The following is a 27,528-nucleotide window of genomic DNA, read 5'->3' on the forward strand; positions in this document are numbered from 1 at the left end:
TCTTCAGTGGTGTTTAACGGCGGTTGGCAGCCAATGTTTAGGGGGCATTACCGCCACCAACTGTACGGGGGTTAAAAGGGAAACTCAATATGGTGATCTATATCCCAATCCCTAATTTTTTCAAACTTCCATAGGCTCTGGGGCCTGAGAGGGTATCACTGCTTGTGACAGTGCATCATCTAACTCCTACCCTGAAAAATATTTTACTCACAGAATCTGCTCTGCCGTATCCACATAATGTCCATCTTCCTAGACTTTCCCTCCACTTTAGCCGTACCCTTGATCACCATTGCCAAAAAAAATCAACAAAGTCCACACTTAACATTGCTGGATCCTGCTGGTGGGAAGCCAACTATGCAGCATGCATTGAAGGCCTATTCAACACCATGGGAGTACCTTTCGTTCCCTCCACCTTTTGACAGCCTCTGCATGTGGAATGCTCTGGATGGCCCTGACTTTGGCAACCTCATTCTCTTTCGCCCTCATCAGGCACTCCAAAGATGTAGCTACATGCTTTCCACCACAGTTGCAACACTTCACAGCTTCTTTTCCACAACTTGGATTCTTCCACCTGCAGACACTCTACATGTCCAACCAATTCCGTGATATCCAATTGGTAGTTACAGTCTTGTCCCATCGCTGCGAACTCGGGAGAGGTCGAAGGTCGAGAGCCAGGCATTCTCCGAGCCAGACACTGCTCGCTTATCCCGGAAGCCAGCCGCACCAATGTGTCGGAGGAAACACCGTACAACTGGCGACCGAAGTCAGCAGGCATGCGCCGGTCCGCCACAAAGAGTCGCTAGAGCGCGATGGGACAAGGACATCCCGGCCGGCCACACCCTCCCCTAACCCGGATGATGCTGGGCCAATTGCGCGGCGCCTTATGGGTCTCCCGGTTCCGGCCGGCTGCGACACAGCCCGGGATCGAACCCGGGTCTGTAGTGATGCCTCTTGCACTGCGATGCAGTGCCTTAGACCGCTGCGCCACTTGGGAGGCCCATGTTCAACCGTTCTACACCGTTTACACTGCAACGGCCTGGAAATAAAAACTCTTACAGTAATGTACACATACCCCAGCTTCACTCGGGTCGGGAGGGACTCCACATTGCCATTGACCCAACGATTCATCCTCCTTGCATCAACCACAGCAGGAATACTCTTTAGCTCCTTGATACACTTCCTCTGAGATTCCAGCAAATACCCCTTTGAAAGGTACTTTTCCTTTAGCTCAAAGCATGACACCGCATGGTCATCAATTCACCTGATAAGCAACACACACTTCCAGCAGAAACACAAATAAATCAAGACCAGCCCACACCTCGTGACCCTCACCAAACTCCACCAACGGATTTGACAATTCGGGCTCCAATTCTCCCAGAAACCAGACTCCCACCAGATATGATGAGGTATTATCAACACTAGGTGTCTTCTTTCCCATCCCAACTTTACTTCTTTTCCCATTCTTTTGGACAGAGGTCCATTCTTCCTTCCACCGCCATCCGATCCATGTTCCACATCTGCCGCCGCCATCCTTCCTTCCTTCATCCATCCAAGTCTGTACTCTTATCTTCTCCCGATGTGCTATCAGTTTCAACTAGAACGTCTGCCTTCTTCCTCTCAACTACTCTCATCGTCCTCAACCCTGGAAAGATATATCCATTAGGATCCTCTCCTGCTGCGCTGGCATCCGTGTTCCAGAGTAGTGTAAAAAAAAAAATCATAAAAGCACATACTTTTTAAATATATGAAGATATGTTTATTACACTGATAACTGCAGTTCCAGTGGCCTGAGAGGGAATGCTGTGATACAGGAATCAAATTGTTGTCTTCACTGTCAAGTTAAGAGGTAGAATATATGTAGGCCTACAATAACCTTCAGAAAACATAAAGTTACTAGGCTCATTGGTTAGTGTGTGAAAGGTGAAGTTCCTCAGGCCATGGAATATGTTTCTTTTTTTCTCCAAATACAATATCACATTCGACAGGAAAAGACACTTTTTATATGTACTGTATTTAAAAAGCTAGACTTGAAACAAAGGCTTTTACAAACCAAAAACAACACCATCCATATCCCCCCATGTCATATGTAAACAATAGAAAACTGTTTTTGTTGCATTTAGTAGTTAATGCATTGAAATTGCTCAGGCTGATAACATTTGTAAGCCACAACATTAAAACTCCACATTTTTCGTACAGCATTTACTAAAATGCATAAGCAATTGCATGCACAGCAATGCACTATACAAAAACAATAACAATGCTCATTTTCTTCAGGGCAAATACTGGCAAGTTGCAATATTATAAAACTCTGATAAAAAAAAGGACATGCACTCATTTGAATGATAATACATGTAGTATAGAGCTCAGTTCACAGAATAGTCAAAATAACAGTCTTTGCAGGTTTTAAAACCAGCTATTACAACAGTACACCTATAATTTTAGAGTACATACCTACTTATGACTTCTTTACATGTTATAAATTAGTGTTACTGGTTTTGTTGCTGTTGGACAATGTACACATTATTTTCACGTGGTACTAGAGGTGTGGTACTTTAAGTACACTTAACATGGAACAAATACATTTGTTCACAACAAACCACATTTTTACATTTTGGAAACTATTATATCACACAACGATATACTGTGCAAGAATACAAAAGGAAAATACCTGCTTGATGTTCATTCAATAGTGAAACTATAGATAAATCATGCTAATATTAAAGGGAAAACACATTTTGTCTTGAGAACTCAAAATATATATTTTTCCTATGGTGTGAATACCTGCATATGAATAAAACAGTCACTGTAAAGTAAGTCTGGAAGTGGACTGAGATCACTACAGTATGCAGTGTGTTACTGCACTCAGTGCACTGTATAATACCAGCTGGATGGAAATAAATAAACAGAAAAGAGAAATACTGGACACAGAACAGGACATCATGTCATACAAGGCTTGATTGTCATGACAGCAAAATAAAATGGTGGCCATAAAATTGCCCCTAACCACTGATGTAAGACTTTATTTTACCTCTCTAACAGTAAAGGTTAGAACTACCAGGATAATCTGATCTTATATCTATGGGTAAGGGCAACTTTTACCTGGAGCCAGGGTCATGTGGTGATTGAACAAACAAAATCTTCAACACATTATCTAAATGGTTCAAGTTAAACCATATAATGAATGTGCATTTGCTTTAGGCAGACATAGTAACAAGACTGTTACTAAACTCCTTCTCTGTAGGATCGATGACCCTCCCCAGCAACAGGCTGTCATTATATGGACTGGTTTAGGGAAAGTTCCATAACAATTGCAGTGAAATGAACCCCCCAAAATTGAAATGTAACCATTCTAACTGTTCTCCTGTTCGGTTTGAAACAAATAATAGATTTGATGTTCTATCTGAAGTGGAGAGCACATGTAATATTATCCTGAATGGAGTGGCTCAGTACACAAATGGCTTGTCCATCATCGTATACTCTGTAGATTAAGGATCCAGGTTAGCTGCTATTAAACTGTGAACTAAGTCATATTCCTGATTTAGAGGAATTGGTCGTCTTTTCAACCAAAACGTTTCAGGGACAGACAGAGCTTGAGGCATGAACCAGCATCATAACATAGGCTATTCATACATTTAAATGTTTCTTTTTTACATTGTAATACCTGGTGTAAAGTTCAAAGTACAAAAACACAACAAGCCTTTACACCAATTCATGTCTCAGTTTACTCATGTAACGACATTCAGGCAAGCGTCGCTCATTCTTAGTCTATGTCGGCTAAGTGTTAAATACAGGTTATCGAGATTAGAGGCAGAAGCAAGCGGTAACTCAATCGATATACTTTTTGTTGAGCATGAATGTACAGTAAGGCCTGCATAAGATAAAACCATATTGAAAGGCTTGAGCGAAAAGGTCAACTTTACAGCACATTGAAGCCATTTTGCTGAAGCAGTAGAGGTGACAGTGACGTATTAGCCACAGTACCGCTCCCTCTCCAGGGGGTTAAGTGCTCTGAACTACGGAATCTGGACAAGAGACTCACAGTCCCATCATGCATCTCTTTCAGAGAACCATCAAACCCTCATCCAGGGGTCCCCATAGTTACGACCCATAATCACAAACGATGAGGAGCGGACTTTCTGGGAACAACACGGCCCGAAAGGGATTTCTCCATGACTTTGCATCTTGCGAAGAGTATTTTAATTACATCAAATGTTTGCAGGACAAAAGATGGGGGTTTCAGAATTAGGGTGTTTTTTGGGGGGTACGTGGTACAAGTCTAGAGATGGGCTGGAGAGGTTTGGGGGTGGATAGGGGTGGTGGCGGGGGGTCACGCTGTGGGACCGGTGATCTGGGTGTTGTAGTCGGCGGTCTCCATCTTGAGGATGTAAGGGATGATGCTGTCGATGGGCACGTTGCCGATCAGGCCGGTGAAGAATAGCTCCTCTGTGATGCTGGAGCTCATCAGACGCAGCGCAGGGAGTCGCATCAGGATACGCGTCAACCTAGGACAACCAATCATAGAGAGACAAGTTAATACATGTGATTTATGGATCCAATCAGAAAAAGACAGATTCACATATGAATTTATGGGACCTGTGGGGAGGGTTTAAGGATTTATCAAGATCCTGATTGCCATACAGCATACCTGTATGTGTCATCTGGATAAGTCTTCTGCACATAGTCCTGCAGTTCCATCTGGGCTTTCTCCTGGAACTTCACTATCTGGCTGCAACTGTTCAGGCCTGGATGGTCTGATTAGTGAGACACACAATAGCTGTTTCCTAACAATACACTACGAGGTAAATATGGAAACGTTATCATGAAGTTATGCTTATCTACTCATCTAGTTGATATACTGTACATATATATACCTATGTGGGTCGTTCCACCAATTAGGTGCCTTTTTAAATTTATTTTACCTTTATTTCACCTTTATTTGACCTGGCCAAGATAAAGCAAAGCAGTGCGACAAACAAAAACACAGTTACATATGGAATAAACAAATGTACAGTCAATAACACAATAGAAACAATCTACAGTGTGTGCAAATGAGGTAAGATTAGGTAGGTAAGGCAATAAATAGGCCGTAGTGGCGAAGTAATTACAATTTAGCAATTAAACACTGGAGTGATAGATGTGCAGAAGATGAATGTGCAAGTAGAGATACTGGGGTGCAAAGGAGGGAAAAAACTAAACAATATGAGGATGAGGTAGTTGGATAGGCTATTTACAGATGGGCTACGTACAGGTGCAATGATCTGTGAGCTGCTCTGACAGCTGATGCTTAAAGTTAGTGAGGGAGATATGAGTCTCCAGCTTCAGTGATTTTTGCAATTCGTTCCAGTCATTGGCAGCAGAGAACTAGAAGGAAAGGTGGCCAAAGGAGGAATTGGCTTTGGGGGTGACCAGTGAAATATACCTGCTGGAGCGCGTGCTATGGGTGGGTGCTGCTATGGTGACCAGTGAGCTGAGATAAGGTGGGGCTTTACTTAGCAAAGACTTACAGATTACCTGGAGCCAGTGGGTTTGGAGACGAATTTGAAGCGAGGGCCAGCCAACGAGAGCATACAGATCACAGTGGTGGGTAGTATATGGGGCTTTGGTGACAAAACGGATGGCACTGTAATAGACTGCATCCAATTTGCTGAGTAGAGTGTTGGAGGCTATTTTGTAAATGACATCGCCGAAGTCAAGGATCGGTAGGATAGTCAGTTTTACGAGGGTATGTTTGGCAGCATGAGTGTAGGATGCTTTGTTGCGAAATAGGAAGCCGATTCTAGATTACATTTTTGATTGGAGATGCTTAATGTGAGTCTGGAAGGAGAGTTTACAGTCTAACCAGACACCTAGGTATTTGTAATTGTCCACATATTCTAAGTCAGAACCGTCCAGAGTAGTAATCCTGGATGGGCGGACAGGTGCGGGCAGCAATCGGTTGAAGAGCATGCATTTAATTTTACTTGCATTTAAGAGCAGTTGGAGGCCACGGAAGGAGAGTTGTATGGCATTGAAGCTCGTCTGGAGGTTAGTTAACACAGTGTCCAAAGAAGGGCCAAAAGTATACAGAATGGTGTCGTCTGCGTAGAGGTGGATCAGAGAATAACCAGCAGCAAGAGCGACATCATTGATGTATACAGAGAAAAGGGTCGGCCCGAGAATTGAACCCTGTGGCACCCCCATAGAGACTGCCAGAGATACGAACAACAGACCCTCCGATTTGACACACTGAACTATGTCTGAGAAGTAGTTGGTGAACCAGGCGAGGCAGTCATTTGAGAAACCAAGGCTGTTGAATGTGGTGATTGACAGAGTCGAAAGCCTTGGCCAGGTTGATGAATACGGCTGCACAGTATTGTCTTTTATCGATGGCGGTTATGATATTGTTTAGGACCATGAGCGTGGCTGAGGTGCACCCATGACCAGCTCAGAAACCAGATTGCATAGCAGAGAAGGTACAGTGGGATTCCAAATGGTCTGTGATCTGTTTGTTTACTTGGCTTTCGAAGACCTTAAAAAGGCAGGGTAGATATAGGTCTGTAACAGTTTGGGTCTAGAGTGTCTGACCGCGGCAGCTTTCCAATCTTTGGGGATCTCAGACGATACGAAAGAGAGGTTGAACAGGCTAGTAGGAGTTGCAACATTGCGGCAGATAATTTTAGAAAGAGAGGGTCCAGATTGTCTAGCCCAGCTGATTTGTAGGGGTCCAGATTTTGCAACTCTTTCAGAACACCAGCTATCTGGATTTGGGTGAAGGAGAAATGGGGGAGGTTTGGGCAAGTTGCTGTGGGGCTGTTGACCGGGTTAGGGGTAGCCAGGTGGAAAGCATGGCCAGCCGTAGAAAAATGCTTATTGAAATTCTCAATTATTGTGGATTTATCGGTGGTGACAGTGTTTCCTAGCCTCAGTGCAGTGGGTAGCTGGGAGGAGGTGCTCTTATTCTCCATGGACTTTACAGTGTCCCAGAACTTTTTGGAGTTTGTGCTACAAGAAGCAAATTTCTGTTTGAAAAAGCTAGCCTTTGCTTTCCTAACTGCCTGTGTATATTGGTTCCTAACTTCCCTGAAAAGTTGCATATAGCGGGGGCTATTCAATGCTAATGCAGTACACCACAGGATGTACTGTTTTTGTGCTGGTTAAGGGCAGTCAGGTCTGGAGTGAACCAAGGGCTATATCTGGTCCTGGTTCAAATTTTTTGGAATGGGGCATGCTTATTTAAGATGGTGAGGAAAGCACTTTTAAAGAATAACCAGGCATCCTCCACTGACGGAATGAGGTCAATATCCTTCCAGGATACCCGGGTCAGGTCGATTAGAAAGGCCTGCTCGCTGAAGTGTTTTAGGGAGCGTTTGACAGTGATAAGGGGTGGTCGTTTGACCGTAGACCCATTACGGACGCAGGCCCTGAGGCAGTGATCGCTGAGATCCTGGTTGAAGACAGCAGAGGTGTATTTAGAGGGCAGGTTGGTCAGGATGATATCTATGAGGGTGCCCGTGTTTACGGATTTGGGGTTGTACCTGGTAGGTTCATTGATAATTTGTGTGAGATTGAGTAGTGTAACTTGGTGAAAAGAAAATGTTTTATTTCAATACATTTGTATATTCTGTCATAAAGAACACATGTTCAACATAATTAAAAAACAAGTTTTCCCCATCTCAAGAGGTTAAAGAGAAAAAAAATACTATAGTAAGTGCCAAATCCCCTTATGACAGGGGAATGGAAGCTTGTTGTGTGCAACAGATAGGGGTAATTGAATAAAATCTTAAACCGGTCAAACCCGCTCAGTTTTCCACCACAAAACACCAGAAAATGGCCAAAAAGAGAAGAACCCGCTCACCTGCTTTTACACTACACTTTTGAAAAAAAAATGTTTTTAAAGGAATAGTTTCACCATATTAAAATGAGATTTCTGTTCAAGTAACAGGGTTGACCTTAAAATGAGGTACAAGGTTTTTTTTTACCTTAAAAATGAACCAATAATCACATGAAATAAATAACAATCTTCAGAAATGACTTTGTCAGAGTAACAAAATAACTAGGGCTTTACAGTGATGGTGAAAACTGAGAAATGTCAGGGTTAAGTGAGTTAAAATCTTCCTAGAAGTCACTGAGGATGCAGAGAGGGACATATCAAAATGCTGGCACTTGAGAAATTCTTTATTCATATATGATTTATTTTCCATGTGGTCTATATTAAAACGGGCACTTCATTTAATATAACAGGCTTTTGAAATTGTATTTTTGTGCACAATTTCTACTTAAAATATCAAAGTGACGCAAAAGGCACTCATTTCGTGGAATGACCCATGTACTGTATATGTCAAATATAATTTATCTGAGTAAATTGACTCAAGTCTGATGTTTCTCATAACTAGAGAATTTATATTGTCTCGACCATGTGACCTGACCAGGAGAAACTTGGGTCCCTAGTCATTGCCTGTGATTTATGATGTATTTCTAACATAATGTATGATGTTAATTGGACCATGCTCACCAGGGCTGAAGAGCACTATGGCCTTCAGGTAAGCATACTCATAGCTGTCTGTCTCCATCTTAGCCATGCTGTTACAGAACTCCTGCAGCTTCCAGATGTGTTCCATCACCAGCTTCACTCTCTCCGCAGACACCTTATCTACAGGGGAACAGCAGACAACACCTTACAACAGAAATAATTAGAAATTAACTTGTTTTCTGGGGACTGTGTGTCTGATTGTATCAGGGTGTGCGTTTTGTGAATTTAGTGCGTTCATTGTTTTGTATGGAGATCTTGAGGTTTGATGGTGTACCGTCCTGGATGCTGTTCTGGAGGTGGTTGATGATGGCTTCCAGGATGGTGGAGAGACTCATGATCTGAGCACACTGAGCCAGCCCCAGAGTGAATAGCTCATTCCAACAGGCACGTACCAGGCTGGTGTTACTCTCCTGACTGAGACACACACACGGTTACAGGACTGAATCATGATTGGTTGAGATGATGCACACTAACACAGACAGTTCAAGTCACACACATAAATACCAAAAGCGTAATAACACTTTGATATGAGTGTTCTTACCCAAGAGCGGAGAACGCAGGGATGGAGCTTGCCCAGTGCATGGAGAGGAAGAGGAGGCGGGACGCTGACTCACAGATGTAGTGCACATTCAGATAGTCTGGCATGGGGCTGGGCATGGTCAGCTACAGGAGGGACAGAGAGGGACCGAAATAGATAGAGAGATAGAGATGTCAGATTATTGAAATCTCAAAGGTTACGTGCATACAAAAATAAATGGTTGAACACCAGCAAAATGTGAATACATTTAAAAGTTTAGATCCACCACCTTGAAGCTGACGTGTGTGTCTGTGAGCAGTGGGCCCTCCACCTCAATGAGGGGGGTCACCTGGTCCCGGCTGATCACTTGGATGGTGGCTCCACCCACACACTCCCCACCCTCCGCCAGGTTTTGCCCCACCCCCGACTCAGATGGGTTCAGGGCTTTGGCCAGGGTGTCGAAGGCACTGAAGACACACACACACACAATACAGGAGCAATTACACACACAATACAGGAGCAATTACACACACAATACAGGAGCAATTACACACACACACACACACACACACACACACACACACACACACACACACACACACACACACACCGTGTTATCTCGCTGGCAGATTGCTCCTCCTGCTGGTCGTCTGAGGTATCACTGTTGTTCAGGGACTCACTGAGGGAGTCGGTCAGGTTGGCCAGAGATGTCACCACACTGGCCAGGGTCCCCAAGTCCCCCTGCCCCGACTCAGACTGTCGAGGGGGGTACATCCAGTGAGCCAGTGATGAGACCAAAAACACACTTTCATTCCAATGACCGGTCCCATTCACAGCATGTTAGGACAGGGATTACACTGAGAATGTTGAGGAATAACAGAGTTTGTACCTTGGTGTCTGTGGCCAGCAGTAGAGTCCCGTCAGCCTGGATCAGAGGCTGCTGGATGTTCACCAGCATCCCTGGGTCTAGCAGACTGGATCTGGACACAACACCAGTCAGACACCAAACTCTAACCCACAGGACCAATCAGAGCTCCTAGGGGCCGGGGTCTTTAATGCAGGCAAACTTAAATCCATTTGTCCTAATTTCTACCAGCATGTCACATGTGCAACCAGAGGAAAAACAACTCTAGACCACCTTTACTCTCCCTCGCCCTCCATTTGGCAAATCTGATCATAATTCTATGGTCCTGATTCCTGCTTACAAGCAAAAACTAAAGCAGGAAGTACCAGTGACTCGTTCAATCGTTCAGTGGTCAGATGACGCGGATGCTACGCTATAGGACTGTTTTGCTAGCACAGACTGGAACATTTTCCAGGATTTAATGGCATTGAGGAGTATACCACCTCAGTCACCGGCTTCATCAATAAGTGCATTGACGACATTGTCCCCACAGTGTCTGTACGTACATTTCCCAACCAGAAGCCATGGATTACAGGCAACATCCACAATGAGCTAAAGGCTAGAGCTACTGTTTTCAAGGAGCGGGACACTAATCCGGATGCTTATAAGAAATCCAGCTAGGCCTTTAGACGAACCATCAAACAGGCAAAGCGTCAACACAGGACTAAGATTGAATCTTACTACACCGGATCTGACGCTTGTCGGATGTGGCAGGGCTTGAAAAATATTACGGACTACAAAGGGAAACCCAGCCGCGAGCTGACCAGTGACGCGCGCCTGCCAGACGAGCTAAATGCCTTTTATGCTCGCTTCGAGGCAAGCAACACTGAAGCATGCATGAGAACACCAGCTGTTCCAGACGACTGTGTGATCAAGATTTCTGTAGCCGATGTGAGCAAGACCTTTAAACAGGTCAACATTCACAAAGCCGCAGGGCCAGACGGATTACCAGGACGTGTACCCAGAGCATGCGCGGACCAACTGGCAACTGTTTTCACTGACATGTTCAACCTCTCCCTGACCGAGTCTGTAATATCTACATGTTTCAAACAGACCACCATAGTCCCTGTGTCCAAGAAAGTGAAGGTAACCTGCCTAAATGATTACCACCCTGTAACACTCACCTCGGTATGTGACCAAAGGCTGGTCATGGCTCACATCCACACCATCATGCCGGAAACCCTAGACCCACTCCAATTCGCATACCGCCCCAACAGATCCACAGATGATGCAATCTCAATCGCACTCCACACCGCCCTTTCCCAGCTGGACAAAAGGAACACCTATGTGAGAATGCTGTTCAATGACTACAGCTCAACATTCAACACCATAGTGCCCACATCACTAAGCTAAGGACCCTGGGACTAAACACCTCCCTCTGCAACTGGATCCTGGACTTCCTGACGGGCCACCCCCAGGTGGTAAGGGTAGATAACAACACATCTGCCACACTGATCCTCAACACTGGGTCCCCTGCTGTACTCCCTGTTCACCCACGACTGCATGGCCAAGCACGACTCCAACACCATCATTAAGTTTGTTGACGACACAACAGTGGTAGGCCTGATCACCGACAATGATGAGACAACCTATAGGGAGGAGATCAGAGACCTGGCAGTGTGGTGCCAGGACAACAACCTCTCCCTCAATATGAGCAAGACAAATGAGCTGATCGTGGACTATAGGAAAAAGAGGGCTGAACAGGCCCCCATTAACATCGACGGGGCTGAAGTGGAGTGGGTCGAGAATTAATGTCCTTGGTGTCCACATCACCAACAAACTATCATGGTCCAAACACACCAAGACAGTTGTGAAGAGAGCACGACAACACCTTTTCCCCCTCAGGAGACTGAAAAGATTTGTCATGGGTCCCCAGATCCTCAAAAAGTTCTACAGCTACACCATCAACAGCATCCTGACCAGTTGCATCACCGCCTGGTATGACAACTGCTCGGCATCTGACCGTAAGGCACTACAGAGGGTAGTGCGTACGGCCCAGTACATCACTGGGGTCAAGCTTCCTGACATCCAGGATATATATACTAGGCGGTGTCAGAGGAAGGCCCAAAAAATTGTCAAAGACTCCAGTCCCCCAGGTCATAGACTGTTCTTTCTGCTACCGCACGGCAAGTGGTACCGGAGCGCCAATTCTAGGACCAAAAGGCTCCTTAACAGCGTCTACCCCCAAGCCATAAGACTGCTGAAAAATTAATCAAATGGCCACCCAGACTATTTACATTGACCCCCCACCCCTTAATTTTTACACTGCTGCTACTCGCTGTTTATTATCTCTGCATAGTCACTTTACAAATGACCACGACTAACCTGTACCCCCGCACATTGACTCGGTAACGGTACCCCCTGTATACAGCCTCATTATTGTTATGTAATTTTCTTGTGTTCATTTTTTACTTTAATTTATTTAGTAAATATTTTCTTAACTCTATTTCTTGAACTGCATTGCTGGTTAATGGCTTGTAAGTAAGCATTTCACGGTAAGGTCTTCACCTGTTGTATTCGGCACATGTGACAAATAACATTTGATTTGATTTGATCCCAAAGTATCAATCAAAGTAGTAATCTCAGTCTCTGACCTGGAGCCATCACTGTCGGTGATGAAGGTTGGCGTGGCGATGAGTGGGCTCATCAGGTTCTTCCTAATGTAGATCTTCTCTGTGGACGCAGCACAGTTAACAGGCCTCTCTCTGGGCAGGTCAATGGGCTTCCTTTCACTCTGCACGGCTGAGGACACACAGGACAGAAACACCATCAACAACACTAAAACCCTACAGCAGGGGTCGGCAACAGGCAGGTAGATTTTTTTCTGAACCCAAAATGTTCTTAGCAAAAAAAAAAAATGTAATTCAGCAAAAATTTAGTGTAATTTAGGAAATCTGTTCCCAACCAAGTATTCACACAAATAGAAAAGAGACATATCCCACTGGGCATTCTATTCCACATTGGTTCAATGAAATGACGTGGAAACAACGTTGATTCAACCAGTGTGTGCCCAGTGGCATGTGACAACGTCTCAATGTAATCAAGTATTGAAATTATTGTTATTTTCAAATGTAATCTATTTTTGGGCTTAGTTCTGGTCAATTTGCATTGAGCGATTAGTGCTTTAAAAAAATATTATTATTATTATATATATTTTTTTTACCCCCTTTTCTCCCCAATTTCGTGGTATCCAATTGTTAGTAGTTACTATCTTGTCTCATCGCTACAACTCCCGTACAGGCTCGGGAGAGACGAAGGTCGAAAGCCATGCGTCCTCCGAAACACAACCCAACCAAGCCGCACTGCTTCCTAACACAGCGCGCATCCAACCCGGAAGCCAGCCGCACCAATGTTTCGGAGGAAACACCGTGCACCTGGCGACCTGGTTAGCACGCACTGCGCCCGGCCCGCCACAGGAGTCGCTAGTGCGCGATGAGACAAGTATACCCCTACCGGCCAAACCCTCCCTAACCCGGACGACGCTAGGCCAATTGTGCGTCGCCCCACGGACCTCCCGGTCGCGGCCGGCTGCGACAGAGCCTGGGCACGAACCCAGAGTCTCTGGTGGCACAGCTAGCACTGCGATGCAGTGCCCTAGACTACTGCGCCACCCGGGAGCCCCCCAATTAGTGCTTTTTGAAGTCTTTTCGGTTTTGGCACATTTTTTATATATTTTTTACATTAAATGCACTATTGTTGAATGCTGTAACAACACTGAATAAAACGATTAATAAAAGTCCATGATGGTAGTGACTGCCCATTACTGCTCATCACTGTTATTAACCATAATTTATTCACATTACTTCACTTTAATAAAATGTTTATTTTATTTGATGACTTTACTATTTAATTCCAAGTCATAATCTCATATCTATAGAGCTGCTGCCTATACTGTCTGACAAAATCACTATTTTGTAGTTCTTCAAAGTCAATAAGGCATACTTTTATGACTGCTGAATACCAACTATCAATCAATTTAGATAATTTATTTTCAGACTCGCGAATCAACTGCTTTCTATCCCTTTCTCTCTTCTCTCAGTATCTATCTGTGTCTGCTCCGCACAGACCGGACAAGGTTAAGTGGGTGCGCAATGGATTATGGTCATTGTAGTTGATTACCACGTTTTCTGCACTAAACTATGTAGAATATTGACCTGTTGGAAACTACAACTAATACATTGCACAGTTCAGGCCTCATTTGATTTATCTCTACAGAAACTGCACATCGAGCTCACAGGGAAAAAAACAAACGAAATGGAATTCAAATAATTGAACAGACATTGGTCAATTAGTTGTTTAAAAAAGGAAAAATAACCGAAATGTTGATTAATCGCTCAGCACTGCAGTGTACAAATTATTATAATTATGTTCCGGCCTTCCACTCTGACAAAAATCTGCCTGCGGCTAAATGTAGTCGCCTCCCCCTGCCCTACTGGTACCTTGTGAGCAGACATGACTTAGGTGGGATGTTAGACAGAGTTTCTGATGTTGGGATGGGAAGAAAAAAAATTCTACCCATCTTCATGTGCGTGCGTTGGTGTGACTCACACTCCATCTTCATGCCCATGTCCAGGCATTTCCTCAGCCGGCAGAATTGACAGCGGTTACGGTGGTGCTTGTTGACAACACAGTCCTGGTTACTCCGGCAACTGTAAGTCAGGTTCTTTCTCACACTCCTCTTGAAGAAGCCTTTACAGCCTTCACAGCTGACAGCCCCATAGTGACGCCCTGACAACAGAACAGAGAGGAGGGGTTAGTGGTATGAATGGGCCAATGGCCTGTGAGTGTGTGTGCGGTGTGCATGCGTACCTGAAGCCTTGTCTCCACACACCACGCAATATTCTACAGGTTGAGGCCGGCCCACGTCCCCTGCCTTCCCCAATAACTGCTCCACCGACGCTGCATCTGTCACAATCTAGAACACCAGGAGGAGTAGAAGTCGCTGAGGTGTCACTGAGGGGGGTCAAAGGTTACACAGTGTGTCATCTAATGCTGTGGTTTAGATTTGTGGTTTTATGGCTACTTCCGTACCTGTATTCTGCCGGGTACCAGGCTGTCTGCGGTTGTGAAAATGATCTGCTTGGTGCCCTGGTTTTCTGGGGAGGTCAGGATGACTTTGCCCGTTCCTGAGCCATCAGCCGCCGCCAGAATAAACTGCTGCTTGGGCCCGCTGAAGGGATCCATGGTCGTGACTATCTGGATCTTCTGACCCGTCTGCTGGTCCGTTACAATCTGAGAGGGAGGGAGGGGTCATAATCCCACATCCATCCATCCATCCAAACAACTGCTATCCCTTTAATTGAAGCACTTACAATTATTTAAGCTTTATCCAAATAGTTTTTAAAACAATATTTTGTTTTTAGTGGGATTTGTCAATCTGTGTATATTAGAAATTGTCACTAGGGTGCAGTGTGTGTAGGCTATCAATAGGTGGCAGTGACTTCAAGCAGTAGCATGTCAATAATGTAGGGTATTGTTACCTGAATGTGCTGCGGTGTGGCTGAGGGCTCAGTGGAGATGATCTGGAAGCGTTGTGGAGAGCCACTCATCACTGACAAGTCAGCGGGAGAGGTCTGCACCTGAAACACACAATACAAATACATTAACAGTCAAATCCTAAGAATTATGTGCAACAAAGCACACACACACACCCACACACAAAATACATGTGGGAGCAGCAGGGAAGCCAGCAGCAGCTAGTCAGAGGGAGGGGTTTGACTGTGCCCTCAGAGTGACCCCTCTCTTCTGAAGGTTAAGAGTGGCCTCTGTCTCCACGGCAACCAAGGAGTCAGAAGCGACCTGCCGGGCCACACAGAGCAGCAGCGTCAAAGATGGTGGATGAATTAAGATAGTTCACCCAGGCCGTTTACTATTGAAAATTGTCAGTTCCGGTCTACTTAACTGGGTGTCTCCCATAGACACCAATTCAATAGCAGCTGGGTCTGGTCTACTTAGTTCATTGACTTTCATTGAACCAGACAAAAACAGGGGTGTCTGGAAGTGTATCGCCTTTGTCTCGCAAAGTAAATAATCTTTGAACAGGAAGCGTGGGATGGGTTAGGGTCAGGGTGCCCTTTCACATACACAGTCACACACAGAAAACCAGCATGCAAACACAATTTACCTCCTTATAGCACACAAACACATCCTCTCCCATAATAACAAAATAACCACACACACACACACAAACACACAAAACCAACATGCAAGCACAATTTACCTCACAATTTACCGTACAGTACACAAACATATCCTCTCCCATAATAACACAACCACACACACACAGACACGTCACTCACCTCCGTCACCTTCTCAGACGCCACTATCTGCTGAGAAAGCACCTCCACATTGGTCATCATGGTGATGTAAGGTCATTAGAGGGGCCTGTCTGGAGCTAGGCCAAAGACATCTGTCAACTGCAGTGTGCAACCTCTCTTATATCAGCAAGCAGGGTTATGTTCAATAAGAACAAACCTAAGCAAATGTTTTCAAACGGAAAACAAACGTGAGCATTGTCATTAACCAAGTTCAGGTAATACCTCATTTGCTTCATACATTATATTTGGATCGTAACAAGAGTGTGCGGCAACAGCCACAAAATATAGCAACTTTAAGATGAATAAGTGCTTTTATCATAGAATTCTCCCCTTGACTTCATGCAATTCAGCACCAAGGCCAGCTCCCTCATTCTCCTTTTTCGAATTTGATTTCATGGTGTGGATTGGAGGCCCCTTGCTGCTCAGTATCCCAGTGATATGCCAGGCGAGGGTTATGCCCTGCCAGAGCTACCATTGGTATCATCTTGCCTATTTCCCAGGTATTCTATTCTATTCATTGTTCCATTTTCTCATAGAGATATGTGATAGTCTCTTCGCATGCAAAGCCATCTCATCAGAGATGCACAATCATGACCGATTTGTCCTCTGAAGGAGAATGTAATGTCTGTTTGAGGACAATTCATCCGGGGGAGGGCATCTTATTCAGTGATTTGATTAAGGAGTGGAGGGCATAAGGCTGTAAGTGTACACAATTACACATCACACTTTCCATTTCTGGGTTTTACCAATCATATAGTGTGTGTTTGGGAGTGAGTCTCTCTCTCATTAAAGGAAGAAAAGGCTATGATTTGAACCGCGGTGAGGACTGTCATTGGCTAAACAATGGGGGAAGGCCATGGGTTCGTTCGTTCACTAGCCAAACGACAAGTCTATCAAAAACGAATTTCTTCCGACATTCAAAACGAACAAAATGGAGAACCTGGCAATTCGCCAACAATAAGGCAGGCAGCCATTCATTAAATGTAAAAATATATATGTTTATATCGATGAGATACCCGTTATTTAACATATTATTGCAATGATAAAACCCTGACATTAAAAAAAAAGTAGCGCCTGCATATGATTACGCAATCAAAACCAAATTCCTTGTCCCCGAGATGGCAAAGGTAAAAGGGTCGGGTTCATCTGCGCGGTAGTACTAGCCGGCTAGCTAGCTAACATTCTAGCTACTTGGCTGCACTGACAGCTACAGCTCATCTTTTGTCCTCGGCGTTAGAGCTTTATTTTGGCACGTTTATATCTCCGTTGATATCAAAAGTTTGACACGGGGGACATGGTTTTCAAAGGCGTTGTCACTGAATGGATATTTGAATTGCCTGACGTAATAAGTTTAACGTTGAAATAAGATGAGAGATGACAGCACTGCTCACGATTGACAACCATCCAGACCCAAACCCACCACCGGCTAGAGCTCTCCCTCGAACTGCACAGCATCAAGCTACAACAAAATATCCAGTTTTTTTTTGTCTCGACTATGCCTTCACTAGCATTAAACCGCTTAAATATTTTGGGTGAAGACTTACCACCGGATGAAAGATTGCAGATTTAGGTCTGGGTCTTCTATTTAAAAAAAAACATTTGTTTTTGTTTTTCTTCTGTAAAAGGTCATAGTTCGTGACCCCATTCTGCCAGCATGCTTGGAGTTTTTTCTTCTTCCTCCTCGCGCGTTCTGCGCTTTTCTCCCTCCTAGCGCGCGGCGCGAGCCAGACAGACTGACGTCAGCCTGTCTGCCTTCTTCGAAGGGGAGCTGATTGGTAGATTTTGTTGTCAATATTATAGGCCTAATCCTTGCGTACATTCTTTATAATATAATATTCCTTAGAATAAGGAGAGAGGTGAGTATGGTGTGTAAATCTGACCATTTATTAAATCTGACTGTAATAAACCTAATAATTCCACCTAGGGGGAATTCGGATAGAATGGGACATCATGTAAAATACATTTGCAAGTAGCCAGCCCGCATATCAACAACATTCTCAGTAATGGTTACAGAAACGTTTTACTTGCTATGACTGTGAAATGTAGTTGTTTATCTACCTTAGTTGAACGCACTCTAAGTGCGTAAGTCACTCTGGATACGAGTGTGTATTAAATTACCTAAATGTATGTGAAAATTAAAATGTCTAGGGGTCATGTCTAACCTAATTCTCCTAACCTGCTACATGAATTATCCTAACCTGCTGCATAGTTCTCCTAAACCTCCTATGAAAAGTCAAATTTGACTAAAGCTGTATCCCTTCTAGACAAAACCTTATTTTGGGTTTTACAGAAATACTGCCCATCTCTGAATCCTGAGGCTTTTATTTATTGGTCTGATAAGAGGAAATCTAAACTATTGTTTAAATGTTGTATTTTTTTCTTCTGCTTTACCAACCATAGCTAGCTAAATTAGGACAGCATGGAGTAGCTAACGTGGGACAGTCTTAAAGGCTTCTCCAATGGAGGAAAGAGATCCAGTTTAGCCCAACATGATACATTACTGAAATCCTCAGATGTTTCCCAATCACACAAAATTGAATATAATTGTCATTGGGGTACAATTAGGACTATAATAATTGTGTCCCAGTTAATCTAACCTGCTGTCCCAGTCTACCAAATGCGAACTGAAAATATGGTTTTGACTCAGTGTAAACAAATGGGTGGGTCATGCCTCCTGTGAATATGATATCACATTTTTTTGGTGTGTGTGTGGGTGATTAGGAAACATCTTGAGTATTTCAGAAATGTATCATGTGTTGGGCTAATATGTTGGATAGATGTCGAAAAAGGTTACAGAAGATGGAAACACTAAAAGTGTCCAACTTATTCCAAATTCACCCTATATGGTTCTTGCTATAAGCCCTAGTTCATGTGTGGTGCATATATATATTTAAACTGGCTTTACATTGCTTTTCCAGGCTTCATTGCTTATTGTTGTTGAAATAAAAATTTGTGTCCGAAGAATTTGGCAGAACATCATTCATGGCACTTGTTTTTCTTGTGTTTTCCGAATATGTATTCTCAAAAACAGGTTGGTGGTTGTGGCGGGAGAATCAGAATTAGCTCGGTAACATAGATAATTAAGATGTCTTATCTGCTTAAAATGCTTATATGATTAAAACTGTTGAACTCTTGTTATTATATTATATCCCTTTGGACTCTGGTGTTGGCAGTTGCACTTCCTTCCTCATATGGGCCTCAGTCACCTGGGGCCCAGAGAAGGGAGAAGTCAGGCTTGCCTATCACATGTCCCTGTTGCTATGCAGAATATCAGAAAGAGAAGAGGACATTAGGGAACATTGTCTTCATATGTGGATATGTATCTTTACCTATTACAAACCATGTGAAGGGATGGCGTAATTAATGGGGAACCAATTACTTGTCTCCACAATGTCTGTGCCCAGTCACTCCCTCCTTTGGCTTTGGGGGAGATAAGGTCTGAGACAGGATGTGTGGGGTAGTGTCTGGAACCATTGTACGTCATCTCTGATGTTGCACCTATCCTGGGATAGTGTATGACTTAGGCTCACTCCCCTCAGTGAGCTCGTCTAGGCGTGTGGTCAAGGACATGGGTTTTACTTGAGTTAGAGGTATCTGGAGTTGACAATTAATGTATGCCATAGAATGGTGTTTCTGTAATATGAAGTACCAGGGATGAAATCGGAGCCTTGTTTTAGGTGCCAAACTCTGTACAATAAGAACAGTCTTCATAGCAAATGCTATCTGGCTGGGTGATACTCCTTTCTCACCTTGTGACCCATTCCACACATATGTTGTTTGTCATGAAGACAGGGGGTGTATCTTTGCTATAAAATATATTTATATCCTTTGTGTCAGGGCTCTCAACAAATCATCTGAGGGTGTTTCGTCGACCAGCCATCGCTATTGCAGAGCTCTCACTAATAAAGATTCAGTTTAAGTATAATTCTGAATTGTCTCATAAGTTTGTCTCTCCTCATTTGATAATATAGAAATTGACCACCACATGGTCTCTCTGCCCACACATGCCTGTTATTCTACTGTTACACTGTGTGGACTGTGTAATCTGACTGTAATTTAAGGAGTTTTATTTACATACTATAATCTAAAAGCACATGCTAGGTAAAGGCAATATGGTGGGTGGCTGGTGGGTAGGAGGGTTGGGCCAGTAACCAAAAGGTGGCTGGATCAAATCCCCGAGCTGACAAGGTAAAAATCTGCCATTCTGCCCCTGAGCAAGGCAGTTAACCCACTGTTCCCCGGGCGCCGATGATGTGGATGCTGATTAAAGTAGCCCCCCGCATCTCTGATTCAGAGGGGTTGGGTTAAATGTGGAAAACACATTTCAGTTGAATGCATTCAGTTGTACAACTGACTAGGTATCCCCCTTTCCCCATATTGTACACAAACATCTTGAACTGGAAAGAGGTGGATAGACACTAAGTGGACAGTTTATTAGGTACACCCATCTTGTACGGTTCGGAGCCTCCTTTGCCTCCAGAACAGCCTGAATTATTTTGGGCATGAAAAGGTTGCTCAATTGCAGACCATCTCTTCTTGTAAAAGCTTATGTCACATACAGAGCTTTAGCACTGATTAGTACTAAAATGTAGTAGGGCAGGGTTTCCCAAACTCGGTGCTCGGGACCTCAATGGGTGCGCGTTCTGTTTTTTGCCCAAGCACTACACAGTTGTTTCACATAATCAAGTAATTATCAAGCTTTGATCATTTTAATCAGTTTTGTAGTGTTAGGGAAAAAACAAAACGTGCACCCCTTGGTGTCCCGAGGACTAAGTTTGGGAAACGCTATAGTAGGGCTCAAAGAAATATTGGCCACATTATGGTCAAACATAAGTCTCAAGTATTAAGTTGAGATTCTGATGGTCATCAAAAAGCAATAATTATAGGCATACAAGTAGTGTAGCATAACCCTTACTGTGTAATAATGCTCAGAAGGGTCAAAGATACTTGACAAGATAGGCTACATTTACAAACACGTCCACAAGATGTCATGCAACTATCAAGAACAGAAGAATTGTCAAATGCAATAATATATTCTAAATCTATCTTCTTCTAATATCTTCTCTACTAAGCCTATAGCCTACGAATAGTCCTACATTAAAAAGAGAAACGCACGACCACAAGCAGTCTATGTCGAATACGTGTATTTGCATGAATTGACCTTATCAGTCTGTCTTCAACATTAAGTGCATGGTACAGCCTGCATCCGGATGTGACGAGTTTGTTACTGCATTATGCTCAGTGGGGAATATTTGAAGCCACAAATATTGCGGAGGATAACGGAACCATGGACAGGATGTGTTGACATGGTCGTCTTCATTGGATTCAAGGTTTGATGTTATTGCGTTTTTATTTTATAGAGTGGGCACCATTTATAATAATAATAATAATAATGCAATAATACATATATTCAAAGTCCCAAATTCGCTGGCGCCTACAGTTGATTACTACAGAACAATGATAAGCAATAGGCATCCGATATGTATCAATTTCTTTGTAGCCTAATATAAGATCAGGATTGGGGTGTCTTCAATCATACTTACATCATATTTACATTTTAAAACAAATAAATGTAGTATATTTCAATGTTGCGTGCGTAACGCTCTTGTTGCCAAAACGCTCATGACAACTGTAGGCTAGTATCCAGTAGCCTCTCAGTACCAAATCATGGTATACTGTTAAACTGCATTTTTATACGTAGGGGAAGTTCTGTAGTGTAAGTCTTATTGTTTTCCCTGTAAGTGGTTGGGTGGAGTTTTTAAGATTAGGTTAATCATTAACAGACTGCACGATGTCTCAGTTGGTGGTGGATGTGTAGTTGGATGTGTAGCCTATACGTGTAGCCTATGGGTTAGTGTGATGTTTATGATCAGGATATTTATATAGCAGGAATCAACTGCTACATATCTTATATTTTTTAAAGGATCGGTCTAAGCGACAAAGGATACCGCTCATTCAGAAGCTTTGCCAGGGTCCTCCTTTGGGAAATGCTTTCTCTCTTTTGTTTTCATTTGCGCTGAGAATAACGACAACGCTTTGACGCACAGTGTTGTGGGATATGAAGCCATTGACAGCTCCAGGCAATGTGTGTGTGTGTGTTAACCCGATTCTATTTGCCTCTATAACGTGCAGCTTCCCTGGCCTGCTCTGGATACAGTGATGCAGCACTGAATGGACCTCTCGTGCCACCTGCAATCTGGAGAGTTATCTGCAGCCAACCAACTGAGGGTTGAGAAAGACACACAAGAGACAGCAAGGAAGTAAAACGAGGAAAGATAAGAATTCTGAGTTATAGAGCTGGCGTGAAAGAAGACAGGAGGATAAAGAGAGAAGGGGTGAGTTGTGGAGCTGCCTGAGTGCTGCAGTGTGGAGGTTGGAGGTCATGGTGGGGCGGGGCCTGTGGGTGTGTAAGCCCCGCTTTGGTAAGCGGGGGCGGTTCGGGGTGGTGCCTGCTCTCTGTGTGCTGATAGTCAGTGCTGCCCTGCTAGCTCTGCTCTTCGTGGACTCCATTGAGTCATGGGCCACCTCCATGAACATGAACACAATGGTAGAGGCGCAGGGGGGGATCATACTCCCACAAAGTGTCCCCCCAACCAGACCCGAGGAGTACCTCCTTATGCCCAGCCCTCTCGTCTGCCAGCGTGCCAAACCCTACCTCATCGCCATGGTGACCTCCGCCCCAGCCAATCAGATGGCCCGCCAGGCCATCCGGGACACGTGGGGTGGGGAGGTGGAGGTCAGGGGTCATAGGGTCATGACCTTGTTCATGGTCGGGGTGGCCTCTGACCCTGGGCTAGCCAAGCTGCTGATAGAGGAGGCCCGGGAACGAGGGGACCTGATCCAAGGGCGCTTCTGGGACTCCTACTCTAACCTGACCCTGAAGACCCTCTCCATGCTGAACTGGGCCCGACACTTCTGCCCCCAGGCCCACTTCCTGGCCAAGGTGGACGATGACGTCCTGTTCAACCCCGGGGCCCTGCTGCGCTACCTGAACAGGAGCACCGTGACCAACACCTACGAGCATGGGGACCTGTACCTTGGCCGGGTCCACCTTCACGTGGCTCCAGACCGAGACCCAGACAGTAAGCACTACCTCCCTAGAGGGGCATACCCTGCATCTGTCTTCCCTGACTACTGCAGTGGCACTGCCTACATCCTCTCTCGCTCCACCCTGCTCAAGATCTCCTTGACTGCCGCTGCCTCACCTCTGCCCACCCCTCTGCCCCCTGAGGACGTGTTTGTGGGTCTGTGTGCCCGTGCAGCTGGAGTGCTGCCCTCCCACTGCCCGCTGTTCTCTGGTGGGCCCGCAGTGCCCTACGGGCGCTGCTGCTACCAGGCCATGGTGTCCATCCACCACATCTCCCCCAGAGAGATGCTCCGGTTTTGGGCTGACATCCACTCCCCTCCCCCCTGCTCCTGGCTGGGCCTGCGCGCCTCCCTGGGGGTCTGTAAAGTCCGGGCCATGCTGGGGACCTTTCTGGGGGTGGATCAGGGGCTGTGAGGGGGGTGTTGCCCTCGTGGATAGGAAACTATTGTGTTTTGGGGGCTGTGCCTCTGCCAGGATTTCAATACTCTGAATAGCACAAGTGCTCTATTTCATTGGGAATGGTAAGGATTCACTGTGCACTATGAAAATGTGCTTTTATTTTTATAGCTTTTTAGGAATATTTGAATGTATTTTATGTTATGTTATAATGCTGGCATTTTGTCAAAGCTGAAGGAATATGAATCAGTAGTTGAAGGGAATTAGTGTGAAGATATATTTAAGACTGCTAGAACACACACAGACACATACTGTAGACCAGTGTTTCCCAACTCCAGTCCTCCAGGACCCCCAACAGTACACATTTTAGTTGTAGCCCCGGGCAAGCACACCTGATTTAACTTGTCAACTAATCATCAAGCCCTCATTGAGTTGAATCAGGTGAGTTTGTCTGGTGCTACAACAAAAATGTGTACTGTTGGGGGTCCTGGAGGACTGGAGTTGGGAAACACTGCTGTAGATATGTAAATATTACTGACCAGGAAACACATAACCTACAGGATATTTGCCATTAATGTAAGAATTTAGAGTAATGTTATTAATGCATAATGGAATGTTCTACTAATTAAAATCTAATTTTATTTTTCACATCCGCTTAATACAACAGGTATAGACCTTACAGTAAAATGCTTACTTACAAGCCCTTAACCAACAATGCAGTTTTAAGAAAAAATACGTGTTAAGTAAAAAATAGATCAAGTAAAAAATAAGAAATAAAAGTAACAATTAAAGAGCAGCAGTAAATAACAATAGCAAGGCTATATACAGGGGGTACCGGTACAGAGTCAATGGTTAGTCGAGGTAATTGAGGTAATATGTACATGTAGGTAGAGTTAAAGTGACTATACATAAATAATAAACAGAGAATAGCAGCAGTGTAAAAGGGGGGGGGGGGGGGGGCAATGCAAATAGTATGGGTAGCCATTTGATAAGCTGTTCAGGAGTCTTATGGCTTAGAGGTAGAAGCTGTTGAGAAACCTTTTGCACCTAGACTTGGCGCTCCGGTACCGCTTGCCGTGCGGTAGCAGAGAGAACAGTCTATCACTAGGGTGGCTGGAGTCTATACCACTGCCTGGTATAGAGGTCCTGGATGTCAGGAAGCTTGGTCCCAGTGATGTACTGGGCCGTGCGCACTACCCTCTGTAGTGCCTTGTGGTTGGAGGTGAAGCAGCTGCCATACCAGGCAGTGATGTAATCAGTCAGGATGCTTTCGATGGTGCAGCTGTATAACTTTTTGAGGATCTGAGGACCCATGCCAAATCTTTTCAGTCTCCTGAGGGGGAGTAAGTTTTGTCGTGACCTCTTCACGACTGTCTTGGTGTGCTTTGACCATGATAGTTTGTTGTTGATGTGGACACCAAGGAACTTGAAGCTCTCGACCTGCTCCACTACAGCTCCGTCGATGTGAATGGGGGCATGCTCGGTCCTCCTTTTCCTGTAGTCCACAATCATCTCGTTTGACTTGATCACGTTGAGGGAGAGGTTGTTGTGTTGGCCATGTCGGTAATATGTATGTACATGTAGGTAGAGTTAAAGTGACTATGCCGGGTGACTATGCCAGGTCTCTGACCTCCTCCCTGTAGGCTGTCTCATCATTGTCGGTGATCAGGCCTACCACTGTTGTGTCATCAGCAAACTTAATGATGGTGTTGGAGTCATGCCTTTCCATGCAGTCATGAGTGAACAGGGAGTACAGGAGGGTACTGGCCCCCATGTTGAGGATCAGCGTGGCGGAAGTGTTGTTACCTACTCTTACCACCTGGGTGCGGCCCGTCAGGAAGTCCAGGATCCAGTTGCAGAGGGAGGTGTTTAGTCCCAGGGTCCTTAGCTTAGTGATGAGCTTTGAGGGCACTATGGTGTTGAACGCTGAGCTGTAGTCAATGCATAACATTCTCACATATGTGTTCCTTTTGTCCAGGTGGGAAAGGGCAGTGTGGAATGCAATAGAGATTTTATCATCTGTGGATCTGTTGGGGCGGTATGCAAATTGGAGTGGGTCTAGGGTCTCTGGGATAATGGTGTTGATGTGGGCCATGACCAGCCTTTCAAAGTACTTTATGGCTACAGACGTGAGTGCTACAAGTCGGTAGTCATTTAGGTAGGTTACCTTAGTGTTCTTGGGCACAGGCACTATGGTGGTCTGCTTGAGACATGTTGGTATTACAGACTCGGTCAGGGACAGGTAGAAAATGTCAGTGAAGACACTTGCCAGTTGGTCAGCGCATGCTCAGAGTACACGTCCTGGTAATCTGTCCGGGCCTGCGGCCTTGTGAATGTTGACCTGTTTAAAGGTCTTACTCACATCGGCTACGGAGAGCGTTATCACACAGTCGTCCGGAACACCAGAGTTGCTTGCCTCGAAACGAGCGTAGAAGTAATTTAGCTCGTCTGGTAGGCTCGTGTCACTGGGCAGCTTGTGGCTGTGCTTCCCTTTGTAGTCTGTAATAGTTTACAAGCCCTGCCACAAGACAAGCATAAGGTAATCAGCTTACTGTAAGACTGAAACAACCTGCAAAAGGACTTAGTATATAGTCTCTTCTGTATAGCTACTATGTAAGATTACTTACTGCCTAAGTAGACTCAAGCTGCTTTCACCTCAGTTATGAAAATTTAGCACTAAAGATGCATGAAGTTGCCAAAATGCAACTAACTCTTGCTTCCACTTTAATAATATGGTAAAAATGTAAATGATAGTTTCTCTCTTCCCCCACCCACTCCAGATCACTCCAGTAGTACCAAGCATTTTCTCGATTATGTATTCAGCTGAAATGTCAATCAAAACAAGTGGTTTTCTTTCATTGTTTCCTCTCATCGACTCCTGTCCTTCATCTGAACTGAATTCTGAATAGATGATTTGCTTTCATCTGTGCAGTTCTATAGATAAACTTGAAGGAACAAAGGAAGAAACAGAGGCAAAGGGAGCACCTCAGTACACAGTCAGCCCGTCTTCCCTGGTGGTTCAACCGCTATGGTCAGTCAGCAGCACTCAAGACATGAAAAAGACCAGATGAGATGGACTGCCATAGGCGAACACATACACACACAAACACACAGATGCAGTATTTATAACCCCGCTTCAATAACTTATGTAACTGTCATGTTTAGCAAGTAGAGTGTGAATAAAAGACATGCATTGGTTTTTCTGGGCTGGGAGGGTAATGATTTGTCTGACCCAGAGAGGGATTCAGTCCACTGCTGCAGAGGGCTCTTCTGTAGTCAAGAGGGTTGCGTTTACACAGGCAGCCTAATTCTGATATTTTTCCCACTAATTGGTCTTTTGACCAAATGTATATCTTTTTTACATCAGATCTTTTTCAGAGTTGATCTGATTAGTCAAAAAAACTATTAGTGAGAGAAAAAAATCTGAATTGGGCTGCCTGTGTAAATGCAGCTGAGGAGATCCAATACAAATTAAAATGCAGTTTTCAACATTATTTATGAGTGTATGTTGTAGACAAAGGGACATCTCTTGGATTTTTGGGGGGGATGTATTATTGGGGAGTGTTTCCAATAACCTTTTCAATACTAACGTGAGAAGTGAACTGAAACATTGTAATTCGCATTGTTTGAACAAAGACAGATCCGGGTAGCCATGTATGTTCTTCCTCCTCCCTCACCTAGAATGAATATTGAGTATTCTATTCTGTGAAGATGTATTAGTATGAAGGATGTGTGAATGTACTCAGAAAATGTGTGTGTGCAAGAATGGATTGATCACTAATAAAGCCCTCAATCATA

At 44.4% G+C, this 27,528-nt stretch overlaps 2 protein-coding genes across 7 annotated transcripts; one reads left to right on the forward strand and one right to left on the reverse strand.

Moving 5' to 3' along the window:
• Positions 1-1,730: 1,730 nt before the first annotated feature.
• nr2c2 (nuclear receptor subfamily 2, group C, member 2) lies at positions 1,731-20,020 on the reverse strand. Of its 5 annotated transcripts, none has more exons than XM_071348732.1 (15): positions 17,792-20,017; positions 16,230-16,404; positions 15,411-15,509; positions 14,962-15,162; positions 14,740-14,845; positions 14,479-14,658; positions 12,525-12,672; positions 9,916-10,006; positions 9,637-9,782; positions 9,316-9,493; positions 9,051-9,172; positions 8,784-8,923; positions 8,492-8,653; positions 4,646-4,742; positions 1,731-4,502 (listed from the first exon to the last, which is right to left on the reverse strand). In XM_071348732.1, the coding sequence occupies exons 2-15, from the start codon at positions 16,287-16,289 to the stop codon at positions 4,328-4,330; spliced, it is 1,905 nt and encodes a 634-aa protein (XP_071204833.1). In that variant the 5' UTR covers positions 16,290-16,404; positions 17,792-20,017; the 3' UTR covers positions 1,731-4,327. The 5 variants fall into 5 exon arrangements, 4 of the variants coding, with proteins under 4 accessions (XP_071204833.1, XP_071204832.1, XP_071204831.1 ...); XM_071348731.1 differs by having other exon boundaries at positions 4,646-4,751; positions 16,230-16,324; positions 17,792-18,083; XM_071348730.1 differs by having other exon boundaries at positions 4,646-4,751; positions 17,792-18,082.
• A 1,432-nt stretch (positions 20,021-21,452) lies between these two features.
• Positions 21,453-27,528, forward strand: b3galt4 (UDP-Gal:betaGlcNAc beta 1,3-galactosyltransferase, polypeptide 4). Of its 2 annotated transcripts, XR_011668557.1 has the most exons (3): positions 21,453-21,577; positions 22,380-22,582; positions 26,663-27,528. XR_011668557.1 is itself a non-coding variant. In XM_071348735.1 (2 exons), the coding sequence occupies exon 1, from the start codon at positions 22,630-22,632 to the stop codon at positions 23,746-23,748; it is 1,119 nt and encodes a 372-aa protein (XP_071204836.1). In that variant the 5' UTR covers positions 22,493-22,629; the 3' UTR covers positions 23,749-23,855; positions 26,663-26,797. The 2 variants fall into 2 exon arrangements, 1 of the variants encoding a protein (XP_071204836.1); XM_071348735.1 differs by lacking the exon at positions 21,453-21,577 and having other exon boundaries at positions 22,493-23,855; positions 26,663-26,797.

This window comes from Salvelinus alpinus, chromosome 17 (assembly GCF_045679555.1).
Source record: "Salvelinus alpinus chromosome 17, SLU_Salpinus.1, whole genome shotgun sequence".
Lineage (NCBI taxonomy): Eukaryota > Metazoa > Chordata > Actinopteri > Salmoniformes > Salmonidae > Salvelinus > Salvelinus alpinus.

Excerpts from the sequence above, each read along its gene's own strand:
- nr2c2 (XM_071348731.1), bottom strand. The coding sequence starts at position 16,289 with ATGATGACCAATGTGGAGGTGCTTTCTCAGCAGATAGTGGCGTCTGAG. Across the intron at positions 12,673-14,478 it reads CATGGGCATGAAGATGGAGT|CCGTGCAGAGTGAAAGGAAG; the intron begins GTGAGTCACACC and ends GTGTGTCCTCAG. Across the intron at positions 4,503-4,645 it reads TATCCAGATGACACATACAG|GTTGACGCGTATCCTGATGC; the intron begins GTATGCTGTATG and ends TGGTTGTCCTAG.
- b3galt4 (XM_071348735.1), top strand. The coding sequence starts at position 22,630 with ATGGTGGGGCGGGGCCTGTGGGTGTGTAAGCCCCGCTTTGGTAAGCGG.